General features: G+C 36.1%; 1 protein-coding gene across 4 annotated transcripts in view; it reads right to left on the bottom strand.

Annotated features, from left to right (window-relative positions):
- Window positions 1–13851, bottom strand: part of SPATA16 (spermatogenesis associated 16) — a 240811-nt gene that overhangs the window by 70397 nt on the left and 156563 nt on the right. For all 4 annotated transcript variants that reach the window (XM_078432157.2, XM_078432155.2, XM_078432156.2 and 1 more), the window contains exon 5: window positions 12902–12986. In XM_078432157.2, coding sequence (XP_078288283.2) covers window positions 12902–12986 — 85 coding nt within the window. The remainder of the gene's footprint in view (window positions 1–12901; window positions 12987–13851) is intronic.

The raw sequence follows: 13851 nt of genomic DNA, 5'->3' as shown, positions 1-13851 counted from the left end.
TTTAAAGTACATTCATTATAAAGACCCTGAATCATTTTCTGCTTGCACACTAAAGAAAAATCAGCTGATAGAAACTCAAGAGTTTTAAGTGTGGGTTTCAGCAGCCTCCAGACTCTTTAGGATGCCACAGAGCTTTTATTCCTGATGATTTAAAATGAATCACCAAAAGGTATCACAGGAATAAATAGCTACATTACCTGTAATTATTTCATAAGCACAAATGGGTATTACTAATGGGCTTTAGCCTCTGTGTTTGGTGGTAAATGTCAACACAGTTTGGGACCCTTTTTTGTCATTGTGCATTTCTTCTCTATACTTAGTTTAATTATATGAAGATAGATATTCCTATTCTTAACTGTATATTGTTTTCTGATTGCATTTCTTTGACTGGTGGTTTTAGATTGGGGTATGACTTGCTGGTGCACAGAGCTGACTGATGGCAGAGTTGGGACGAGAACCTGGTGACCTGGTTCCCAGACTTGTACTTCTTTTGTTTTGTCCACTAGTACGCAAGATGACTTTGAGTGGAAAAGTGTAGGATGCCCTTGAAATGCTGTATACTGGAGAAATTGAAAGAATCCAAGTATGCTTAATTTGGAGAGAAGACGTTAAGTTTCACGGACTAACTTCCTGTCATCAGAGAGCAACCTGCTATTGTACTCTGCGTAGGTAGACTTCATTTAATTCATTGACAAATCTGTAAAACTCCTTAACCAATTAAATGAGTGCTCTTGGGCAATGGCTAAGTGCTATAGATAAATTATTCTCTTTACTTGCTAAGGCAACACTGGAAAACAGATATTATTATCCCATTTTAAAGATTAGGAAAACCCAGTCTTTATATTATACAATATGCAGTACTTCACATGGCTACCTTGGGACTGAGCTGGGACTCAGCAGTTCTAGCTCAGTCTGAGCCTCTTGCTCTGAGCCATTTATGGTGTGCAGACTCACAAATGAAGTTTATAGCTTCCATAAAGCTTCACAGGGCATAAGAGGAATCCTTAGCAGGGGGAAAAATGTTCTGATAGAGCCTTCCAATGAGGAAGCTATTCATCTTGGAAGCTAGTAGCTCCATGGCCCTGGTGGTACACAGACCAAGGAGAGATGATGGTCTATCTAGGATCTAGTAAAAGGTACTGTCTGTGTAGAAAAATGTATTTATAGTGCTATAGTCTATCACTCAAAATTTGTCTTTGGTTTACTTCCATATCCCCATAATTTCTTTTCTCTCGCAAGTTTCAGCTTTGTCCCAGCAACCAGATACCTCTTCTTCTTTGTTATTATTTCTCTTATTTATCTGCAATTAATATTTTCCAGGCTGTGACCCCTCCTGGAGGACTTTAATTTTTAGGAGGTAACAGATTGCATGAAGACACTATTATGGAGCACGTATCCTCCTATATGTAACTTCCCATCAACAAGAGGTCTCAGAAGGGGCATAATTGTATCTGTGAGAAATGTGACAGACCTGTTGTGTGTATGTGTGTGTGTGTGTGTGTGTAATACTGTATATTACACACTGTATATTTACTATACATACACAAATATATATCTATATATCTATAAATATTTATTATGCACCCATACACATACTCTATGACAATAGCAAACTACAACTTGAAGTCATATTAGATGAAATGAAATGAAATGCTATCTTTAAGAGACCTGCCACTATATTTCCAAGTTATGTGTCCAATCTCCAGTTTTATCTCCGATCTGGGCCTTATACATGAATGTTAAAGCAGGCCAACCCCCACGTGATGAAGAACAAATAAAATGAAGACTTGTCATGGTAATTTTGGTGTTTTCTGTCTCTTTAGGTTTGGGCTTGAAATAGCCCTTCCAAGGTTTTCTGGGGGCTATTGTCCCTCATAGGCTGTTGACTCCTGGTTTAGACTGCACTGTATAAAATATCATCTATGTTCTCTTGGATAAAAAATAGGTCAGTTTAACAGTTATTTTATGATCCTAAAAAAAGCAAATTATGCCACATGTTGAAGATTGACATTTAAAATGCTGAGGCCTCATTATCTGGAAGAAGGAAGATTAGAAAAGATGAGAAAGGGATGAAAAAGGAAATGATTCAACCAGGAACTATACGATAGGTAGAGTACACAGTCTTCAAAAATTAGTGACGAAAAATCAATCGTATGAATTCAAGAAAAGAGGAGAATTCATATTTAATTGGCGTGCAATGCCATAAAAGGATGGCTGAATATAAATAAAAACATTAAAAGCTTTGAGCTTTACAGATTATCTTATACTTGGGTGCACACAGCTTAAAAAATTTCATGATTTCATGGAATATTTATTCTGCATCTCCAACTGCTAAAAAAAAGTGACCTCAATTTCTCTGCAAGCTTGTAAATCAATAACCCATAAAAATCTATGGGAAATATAAAAGATAACTATAAAAACCTCTAAATTTGGTTTGGATCATAACAATTTTTGATTTTTAGATGCAAACAAAGCAAAGAAGGAATCAACATGTTTGCAAATTTAAACTGGGAGGCAAAATCTTTATGGAAACAAAATAACCTCATGGCAATCTAGTAGAATAGCACGGACTCCTGGGAATCAAATAGCTACCCTTAAATTTGTTCAAGTAAAAGAAGGCCAAAACTGCCTTAAATCTATGAAACCCATATCATTCTCAAATGAAAGAAAATGAAAAGAAACTTAGAGGTTACTTTTTGTTCTGTTAAGAACTGTCAGAAACCTAAAAAGCTTTTTAGAAGGGAAAAAAAGAAAAGGAAATGCTGACTTTATTTAAATGGTGTGAGTTTCCTTAATAACCTACTGATATTTTTACAAAACCAAACTGATACCATATAAATATATATTTAATATATTTATTAATTTATATGTTATTTATAAATTAATAAATATATTAAATACATATTTAATATATTATATATAAATATAATATATACATATTTCTGAAGACAAATACTAAGTAAATATTTCTTAGGAGTGGCTGAAAATTGATTTTTCTTGCTTGATATGATGCCACTATTTTCTAATGAGCTTGAATTATCAACTTGCGGATAGAGGGCTGATACACAAGTGAAATATGCGGTCCTCCTGCAGGGCCCATTCTGAGGCACTGCTCCCAAATTCTTATATGATCTGGATGCCTCATTGTTTTAGCCGGGGACAAAGCTGTGTATTTCTCAGTGGCAATTAGGGTTTCAAAAGCAGACAATCTCTGAAAAGGTGGCACTCTGACTAAAATTCACACTGAGGTGAGGTAATTGATTATATGACACATTTTTGAAAGAAGGCTTTGACTCTTGGCATGTATAGGTGGAGCGAGGAGTGGGGACAGCGTGGGGAGAAGAGAGGAATGGGGCACATAAAAAGCAACCTCACCTACTTGACAATCTGGGCAAATATGTGTCACTAAATATATATAATGGTACTGAAATGTACACATGGATTCAATATGTGAATATGATTCACATTTTTTCCTCCATCCTTTCCTCTCTTCCTTCCTCCCTCCCTCCCTCTTTTCCTTCCTTTCTTCCTTCCTAATGCCTGGGACACTCACAGAACATCAAGGGAAGAACTACACTAAACTATACAAACAGCAAATAATGTCATGGTCACTATCTTCTTCACAGGAACACTCAACCTTACATCAAATACCTGCGTCAATTACATCTTTCATTTTAAAGTGAACCTCTCCTACAGGCATACTACCTCAAATAGCATCAAAGCAAAGTGAAACACAGGCAGCATTTAACAACGCTGGTAACCATGGAAACATATCATTAAAGAATATATAAACAGGAATGAATAATTAGATGAGAAATTCATTTCTACATTTATCTTTTTCCAAGACCCAGGAGGGGAAGCTCTCTTTTACCTCTCATCTCATTTTGGACACTTCCTCTTTAGCCTGTCTTCTAACCAAGAAATAGGAGAATTCACAAAATGAGGATTTTAATACTGCCTAGCTTAATGGACAAATCTCTTTGTAGGCAGGTGACTAAAAATGATTGCAATGCTCATTGTTGTCTAGATGTAAAACTGAATGTAGGAAAGAACGTGAAGCAGCAAAGAGTTTGCTTTGGGGTTGGGAGGAGGGCAGGATAACCTGACTTACATCCTGGTGAGAAGGGGAGAGCAGTTAACATTTAAAAACAGGAAGAACAGGCTGCCTCACTTACTAGAGGCATCTACATAGTGGGAAGACTGAGGGGAGAATATGGGCTAATGGATTATATCAGTTGCATTGTCAGGTAGGCAGCATCACCTTCCCTGGCACTCTGCCTCTGCACCTAGCAAAGCTGTAGATAAACGCTATGGTAGGCAAAGTTGTTCGTAAACTTAAAAATTTGTAAATGGCCTTACAGACCGTCTAGCTGAGGGTTGTGCATCAGAATCACTTAGTTGGGGGGAAGTAGACAAACACAGTTTTTAGAACCTCACCCAACACTGGGATTCTGATGCAGTTCACTAGACCAGTGTTTGAGAATCACAGGCCTAAGCCAACTTCGTCATCATATAGCAGCAGAAACTAAAGTCCAGAGCAGTTATGATAAACCAGATTGAGTTGCTGGTCTCAATTTCCCCCATCTCTGTAACAATATTACTTTTATCATGGTTTGGCAGTGAACACAATAACCATATATGGCTTGCTCTGGCTAACAGGATGTTAATAAGCATGGTATAAGCAGAGGCTTGATATGTGCTTATATAGTTCTGCTTTCTCTCTTAGAATTCTGCATTTTGCCATAAGATAAACAGACATCGGATAGCCATTGCATGTGGACCATACTTGGGCCTCTCCGCAGCTTGGAGCTAAGGGTAGCTAAGTACAGCCAAGACTAGCCTAGATCAGTCAAATCATGACTGATAAGCCAACCTGCTTATTGTTATGAGAAACCACTGAATTTAAGAGTGATTTGTTACACAGCAGTATTGTAGCAGTAGCTGACTAATATGGAAATGAAGTGACTTATCCAAAATTAAATCCTAGCATTGGAATTAGAAGTTACAGCTTGTGAATCGTAGGCCTGACTTCTTTCTACTTCCCTAGAGTGTCTGTTTTACTTTCTTTCATTCACAGGGTTAAGCACATATATCCATTGCCTTTATAGGGTCCTTCTGCTCAAACTATATTCCTTGTATTTCAGAACATCCTGTCATCTTTCCTCGTCAGAGCTTACCTTTCCTTCCATCTTGTTCCTCAGGATTCTGCTTTCATATTTCCAAAGGGACTAAGAAGTTTCAAAATAATTCTCACAATTGTGTTCAAGAGTCATCCATTAATGAGTTAAACACTTACAGATAAAATTTCTTCTGCATATTACCTGGGGTTGACTAGAGACTCAATGGCAAATGGTGAGAATTTAAGCATGACACATGGCAGTTGACAGGAAAAATATTTTTAGGTAAGTGAGTTTGGTGCTTATTAAATTATATATAATATAAATATCATAAGGCTTGTATTGCTTTCAGACACTCCTGTCCAAATATTTTATAAACTGTATGCCTGATGGGGCCAAATAAATAAATAGACTATAAACAAAGGCCATTAGGAGAAATGCTCATATGGCATTTTTATTTTGTTCCTTTCTGTGGAAACATTTTTCACATGCAAGCAAATCTTTAAAACACATTTTTATTCTACTGAATATGTAGGTGTTTTGTTAAAGATAATAAAAAAAGGGGTGCCTGGGTGGCTCAGTCGGTTGAGCGTCCGACTTCGGCTCAGGTCATGATCTCACAGCTCGTGAGTTCAAGCCCCGTGTCGGGCTCTGTGCTGACAGCTTAGAGCCTGGAGCCTGGAGCCTGCTTCTGCTTCTGTGTCTCCCTCTTTCTCTGCCCCTCACCCACTTGCATTCTGTCTCTGTCTCTCTCAAAAATAAGTAAACATTAAAAAAAAGATAATAAAAAAAATTCTGGTTGACCTTAATTTGCCTGTAATTTCATGTTGAAGATTTTATTTTTACTCTGAAATTGAGATACCATAAATCTGTATCATGTAAATGACTATATTGGGGTAATTTTGCAATATCAAGAAGAAACACAATGAATTGGAGTAAAAAAGTCTTCATTATTGGTATAAGGGATTAAGTTACATCAGTTATTGTGTATCATTGTCTGGTTAGTGCAGAGAAATTCATTAGTTTGCTGCTGTCTTGATTGCTATGTTTGAAAGAAGAAGCTAATAGATAAAACCTTAGGGTTTTCATGGAGACAACCATGAGCACAGAAATCAATGAAGTAACAGACTGTTGGAAATCTGCAACCTTCTCCAGATACTCTGATAAATCTCAAACTCAAAGCACAAAAGTTGTCCACATTTGTGAACTTAAAATACACACACACACACACAGTTGTTGAAATCAATAAGCACTGATTTTTTTAATAACAAATAAACTACTCCAAAATATTCTTGACATTATTGGTTTGAGTTTCATGTCAAATAATATTTAACTTGGTTGACTGGCTTTAACAAATATGTATTGAATTGCTATTTGCAATGCACTGTGGAAGAAAAACAGATTAGGAAGAAGTGGTGTCTAATGTAAGTACCAGATGTTTTTCTTGTTACATTTTTGTGCTAGAACACATGCTTCTTGAGGACAGGACAAGCAGTGAGCATTTTGTTCACTGCTGTATTTGTTAATAGCACAGTGCTTTTAGTACAGTGCACGTAGCACAGTGCTTAACACACAGTCACTAACAAGTGCTCAATAAATATTTCCTGAGTGAGTATGAATGACAAATACAGTTTGAGAGTAAAGAAGAAAGTATCCACTAATGTTTTTAATGTTTATTTATTTATTTTGAGAAAAAGAGAGAGAACATGCAAACATGAGCTGGCAGAGAGAAAGGGAAAGAGAGAATCCCAAGCCGGCCCCTGCTGTCAGCACAGAGCCCAGCATGGGGCTTGATCCCATGAACCATGAGATTATGACCTGAGCTGAAATCAAGAGTCCAGTGCTTAACCAACTGAACCATCCAGGCACCCAGAAAAGCACCCACTAATCTAAGAGTAGTCTGCACACACTGGATTGGAAAGGTTTCGAGCTTGAATGACTGTAGTGCAGTTTCAGGAGGAACTATATGACACGAACATTCTGGGTGCTGTTTTTTGCTTTGAGTTTTGGAAGCAGTAAATGTCTCCTGCTAGGCCCAATACCAAAAAGAAAAAGAGCTGTTGCAAAGAGGAGTACAGAAGGGACTTAACCTGTGGTCTGTGAAAGCCATGGAAGGGCCCACAGACTGTGCACCATCTTCCTCAAGCATATGGCTGGGGAAAATCTTTTGTCTCTCAACATAGCCACCTCCTGAGTTTTGTCCCTTGAGAGTAGACTAACTTCACCAAAGAAAAATTTCGTGTTGGTGAGCTCTTTGGAAATCATTTAGGCCATTGATATCTTTAAGATGGTGAACGTTCCATGCCAAGTACAAGATGAATTGGATGGGAAGTCTTGGCATTCTCTGCACAGATGGAGGATCTGTGAAGTTGGCACTGCCTCAGCCTTCGCTGCTTCACTGAGGAAAGATGCTCCACATGTCAGGCTTTTTACAGGGGCCTGTATTGGTGTCAACAGCCCCTCCCACAATCCCAAAAGAGGTCTTTCAATTGCTGTGAAAGTCTTCAACTTCCTCAGAGCCAAGAGCTCACAACAGTGCCTTTGCAGTAGATCTTTGTCAAGACACAAGAACACACCATGAGGCTCTTTCTTAGTAGAGGAGTTTGTTGGCAATTCAGAGACAAAATTTAGAAGTGATTTGGTTTGATTAATTCTTGAAAAATTTTTAAGAGAAAGGAAAACTCCTTAGAACAGATTGATAGTGAGAAGTTCATTCCAGGACTAGCTTTATAATGGCTGATATCTTAGTCACATATATGAAGCAAATCTTTTGGTTAAATGCTGAATTTACTATTAGAGATGCTGCTGAAAAACTATGAGGTTTTTTTTTTTTTTTTTTTTTTTTTTTTTGTCAAGCTGCTACTGTAAATGAGGTGGCTGGAGTCAAAAACACAATATGAATTTTCTAATACTGGAGGTGAGATTGACACAGCCTTGAGAGTTTCTAGGGACAAAAATCAACAGACACTTGGCAAATGGCTTTCTCTCCTTCGAAGGTTGAAACAAACTGCTGACATAGATAACTTTGATGATATAGACTTAGCAAAGATAATCTCATTGACTTGAACACAAAGGGAATGATGTAATATGAATTTTGGTTATTCTTGATGCCTGCCTATCCATATGAGATCTTGTGAGCTACAGGAGCTCTGATTCCATTCGCTATTAGAGATTTCGTGAATCAGGGTTGTACCTGTTATTGCCATTAAAGTGAAATATTGACATTGATGAGATGTTGAATACATTTTAATTTCTTATCCCAGAAAAATTGCATAACCTTTTCATAAGAGTGAAAAAACTATAATTCTCAGTATTCTATGTGTAGATCAATTTCCAATATAATGAGATAAATAGTAAGCCTATTTTTTCCCATGTTTATGTTTATGAGTACTGTTTCTAGGTGGATGCTTGTAAATTGAATCAGATTCTCAGAGAGGTTTGTCATTCAAAAAAGAAAGAAATTTGAAAAGAAACTATTAAGGTGAAGAATGGGTTGATCAAGCAGCTTGCCCCTGTTTAGTGGGGGCTCCTCTGTGCTTGTTTTGTGGGACTTCTGCAACAGAATTAGCTGTTATCTTTCCTCACTCCATTTTGCTAAGCAGTGCAAACCAGAATTGGTTCTGTTACTCACACTGCAAGAGATAAAGCCACACACCAGAAAATCCATGTGGCTGACAGCATGGCAGAAAGTGAAGGTGAGAAACCAGGAAAGGGAAATAGGAATGGAAGAAGAGGGAGTTTCGTTTCCTAATGCTATTAAATCTAGCCCTGGATCTAAGGGGCAAGTGGCTTAGGAGGTGGACTCCAGTTTACTGAAAAAATCTTGAAACAAAATTGTTACTTTAGGAGTAGTGTATAAATACATAGTGGTCACTGCTTCAAAAGAGCTAATTCTCAGCCTGATTAGGGAATTTCCGTTTTGTTAATTAGTTCAGAATTGTGATGAGGTCTCAAGGTGTTTCAGAAAATGAGAGTGGCTGATAATAGGAGACTGGGCATCGAGTTGCAGAGGCATGCATGTAAGTACAGTTGTGACAAGTTATTTCCAACCCTTTCTAGCTCTGAAGAAGTGATGCTATTATAGAATAACATGTGCAAACACTTTTATTCAGAGTGATATATTCTGATGTGAGCTTTCATGTAGTGTAGAGTTTTATGCCTTTTTTTCTTGCTGGGTTGATGATATGAAAACCATTCCTAATACAATTCAAAAGCATTCCTGAGCTCACCAAAGCGAAGGTCTGTTCTTTTGTATCCAAGGGCTTATAAGCCAACCATCTGTGAGAGTAGGTGTAGACTGGTTCTCACATTTTTACATACTGAAATTTTCCATTTCCTGTTTAAGACCTCTGAGAAGAATAACTGATCAGAATGGTAGGCATTTTATGTGGTTGAAAGGAAGATGTACAGTAACTTCATCCTCTCCAAATTAGTGAAAATAGCCTCTGTCTAAGCCTTCATTGATGTCTATGAATGTCTATGAAGATACAGTTTCTTGTCTGTGATGTTTGGAGGGCATTCTTAAATTCAGCAGTGTAACTGTCATGGTGGATTGGGTGGTGGTGCATCCCTGTCTCCTTGTGTTTAAAGATGGCATGGATTGGGCACTCACTGGCAATGTCCAAAAGCCCCTTTTGATTTAGGACAGAAGGTTTGGGGTGGGGGGGAAGATGTATACATTTAATTTAAGATCAGGGAGAGGCAGGCTCACATAAGGAAGTATGTAATTGGTGAGAATGGTGTGGTGTGCTACTATTGAGGCTAGTCAGTAGGGTTTAATTTATGGACTTTATCTGCAGGATGAAATTTCTAATTATGTCATTTCTTTCTATCTTGATATATGTGACATCATTTTTGGATGTGCTTAAAATATTAGCTTTCGGTGCTAAAATGAGCTTTGAGAATAAACTTTCCCAAACACTTTCTGCTGGTCTCTCTTATTTTCTAGCTGAAGTTCTTCTAAAAACTAACTTGCCTTAGGTTAGATAGCTATTTGGTGTTAGAACTTAGATGGAGTCAGACCTGATTTCCAAACAAAGGCTCTTTTCCAGTATGCCAAGTTGCTTCAAATTAAAAGAGAAAAAGAGTAACTCAATACCTCAAAAATGAATAATCCAATTAAAAATGGGCAGAAGACATGAATAGAGATTTTTATAAAGAAGACATACAGATGGCTAAAAGACACATGAAAAGATGCTCAACATCACTCTTCATCAGGGAAATGCAAATCAAAACTATCATGAGATTATTGCCTCACACCTATCAGAATGGCTGAGATCAATAACACAAAAAAACAACAGGTATTGGTGAGGATGTGGAGAAAGGGGAAACTTCTTGCGCTATTGGTGGGAATGCAAACTGGTGCAGCCACTCTGGAGAACAGTCTGGAGGTTCCTCAAAAAGTTAAAACTAGAACTACCCCACGATCCAGCAATTACACTACTAGGTATTAACACAAGGGATACAAAAATACTAATTCAAAGAGATACATGCACCACGATGTTTACTGCAGCATTATCTGTAATAGCCAAATTATGGAAACAGCCCAAGTGTCCAACAACTGATGAATGGATAAAGAAGAAGAAGTGGTATGTATAAACAATGGAATATTATTCAGCCATAAAAAAAAAAACAATGAAATCTTGCCATTTGCAATGACATGGATGGATCTGGAGAGTATAATGCTAAGTGAAATAAGTCAGTCAGAGAAAGACAAATACTATATGATTTCACTCATGTGTGGAATTCAAGAAACAAAACAAACAAGCAAAGGGGAAAAAAAGGAGAAAAAGAGAGGCAAACACAAGAACAGACTCTTAACTATAGAGAACAAACTGATGGTTGCTAAAAGGGAGGTAGGTGGGGGTGATGGGTTAAACAGGTGAAGGGGATTAAAAAAATAATAATAAAAATAAAAGAGAAAAAGAGAATACAAGGAAAAATATGTTTTTCTTATCTTTTATTAATATAGGATAATTAAATAATAGTATTTGTTTTCTTCCTTTTTGTATAGCAAATATGCATGTATTGGTAAGTGGAGATTATTTTCTTAGTTTGATGTAAATAAAATGGGGGTATTAGTGTTCTTTGAAAGCTAAAGGGAACAGAAAAAAATTATTTACAGTTAGTCTTAACCAGTCTTAGGTTGCACCAACACTAGACCTATTTTTTTCCTAGTTCAATGTAGGAAACACAGGAAGTAGTTGATATTTGTTTGTTTAGTGAATGAACAAATTAAATCAAACATTTATTTGGGACCTACTATATGCCAAGCTTGCTGAATGTTATCTAACCCTTAAGATTCAACTCCTTTCCCACTTCTCTCCAGAAGCTTCTGAAATCCTTTAATAAAAAGTCTTCTTCCTTTATTATATCAAAACACATATTATTTGCTTATCCTTTACATCTAGCAATTCTTTACAACTATTTAATTACATGACTATAAGTGCTGCTGTTTTGCATGTTACAGATTCCATTAGGAAGATTTTTAACTTATGAGCAAATTAAAAATATTTTTGAGATTAAAATTTTGTTTACTAGAAGGTCAATTTTTTTTCAAATAGTCACAGGTCTCAAGTATAGTAGGACTAATGTAAACCTTTATTTTTTATAGTAGGCTAAAACTCCAAATATTTAGATGGAACCATATAAACCAGTGAGCCTTTTACATGATAAATCTAATACTTTATTTTCTAATAAATACATGATATAAAAACAGAAAATGGGCCAAGACACAGTAGTGAAAATATGGGAAAAATCAGGAAGCATCAAAGATTATTGATGATTATTTCTCCCTTTCATATTTGTGTTTTAGCAGATCTTATTCTAGTTAGTTCAAAAGGTTCATATTCAATTCAATTCAATTCAATATCTTGAAGTATGAGGAATAAAATGCCCCATACAGTCTGGAGAGGAGAAGATATGGAGGAGGCAGCTGGCTTTTGTAGTTCAATTTCAAATACTTGAAAAATTTTCATTTGGAAATGTGTTTCCATTTTGTCCATGTTGCCCTACTGGGAACCACTGGATTGAAGTTTTAAGGGAGTAGAAATCCACTTCATATGAGGAAAACAGTTTAATAATTAGCAAATTGGATGTTGTTTCTTGGGCTTAAATGAGCTCTTCATTTTGGATCTATTTCAGCAGAAAGTCATCAACAATTTGCTCAGAGAGGACAGGAAATGAATAGATTTGTATGTTGTAAAGGAGATTGAACTAGTAAATTCTAAATTCTCTTTATAATTTAAGAAATTATGACTCTCTTCTTGGGATCTCATTGACCTTTGATATGACTTCTTGCTGCCATTTTGAATAATAAATGAGAAAGAAGATCTGCAGTTTGTTACTAGTTAAGTGTTCCAACACTAAATATTACTCAACAAGTACAACTGATCTTTGCATTTTCCTTTATGTAATTGATATTACTTCTAGCATCTGCTTTTACAGGTCATAGATCAAGAAGAATCTATGAGAATACAATGTTCATATTTTAAAGGATCATGTCATTATAGCAGCATACTTGGGAAAATAGTTCCTGGGATGTCTAAAATTTATATTGGGTTGTAAAACTGAAGTATGGGCCAAGGGTTAACAACCTTGAATTTTGCCCTTAAAATAAGTCACAGAAAGTCTATTTCATTATAAATACATTACTACTGAGTGGTGTCCTTCTGATTGATATGGCCAAAGCTACCTTCTTCAGCAGTCGTTTAAGCACCAATTCTTCATTTTGGTTCTAAAAATGAGATGGGTTCCTCCTCCCTAACTGGGATATAAATTTTTACCTGCCAATACAGTTTGATGAGCTTGCTTATACACTGTTCACTTCCTCCACAGAGCCAGAACATGTAGTCAGCAATCATGGCACTCCTAAGAACAAGGACAAATTAAAAACAAAAAACAAAAAACAAAAAAATTTATAGGACAGAACAAAACCATAACAGGTAGTATATATAAATATTGAAGAAGAAGATTTTGTAATATATAAAATTTGACTAGACTAATATTGAGCAAAGCCCAAGCAAATTTTAGGATGTAGAAAATAGGGTTGTTTTTGCTTTCTGGGTTTTGTTTTTTGTTTTTTTGTTTTGTTTTGTTTTTTTGGTTTCTTTTTTGTAGTCTAAGCTAAAAGAATAAGAAGCAAACAGCATTTGTATTCTAGATGTTTTTTTTCTGTTTGCACAGTATAAGAATATTTAAAGACTATGAAGGAATGCATTGTTTTGGTTGCCCCTTATTAAGCTTCAAAACCTTTATAGAGCAACACATATGTTATGGATTCTAAAATGCCTTCAAACCTAACATAGCATATGTAGCTAAGTATTGTACTGCCATGTAAGCATATCTTAGACTTTACCTGAATTAAAGATTATTTACCTCTGATTAAATTGGCCTCCTTAAAATTAAAAATAAAATTTCCAATTCAACAAACACTCCCCTCCCCCAACTTTTGTGTTTAATTGAATTGGTTTTAGTATCTAGTGTGTACAACCATTGAATTAGTCTTATTAAGCTGAGAAGATATTAAAAACTATTGTGCAATTGATATTAATTCATTGCTTAGCACCCTTTGGAAAAACAGTTTACTTTTATGACTGTTTCTGCTGGGCCTCTCTATTTCTTTTCTCCAGAGATTCCAAATCCAATTAAATGTGACTAGAAGTAATTCCAAATTGTAACGTTAGCCAATTAAACATATAATAATCCTGGGTACCTAATCACTAGTACCAAAAGT

Source organism: Panthera onca, chromosome C2, assembly GCF_046562875.1.
Source record: "Panthera onca isolate mPanOnc1 chromosome C2, mPanOnc1 haplotype 2, whole genome shotgun sequence".
NCBI classification, from domain to species: Eukaryota; Metazoa; Chordata; class Mammalia; order Carnivora; family Felidae; genus Panthera; species Panthera onca.
The sequence above is the reverse complement of the archived record's forward strand: the minus strand, read 5'-3'. Positions and strand labels throughout refer to the sequence as shown.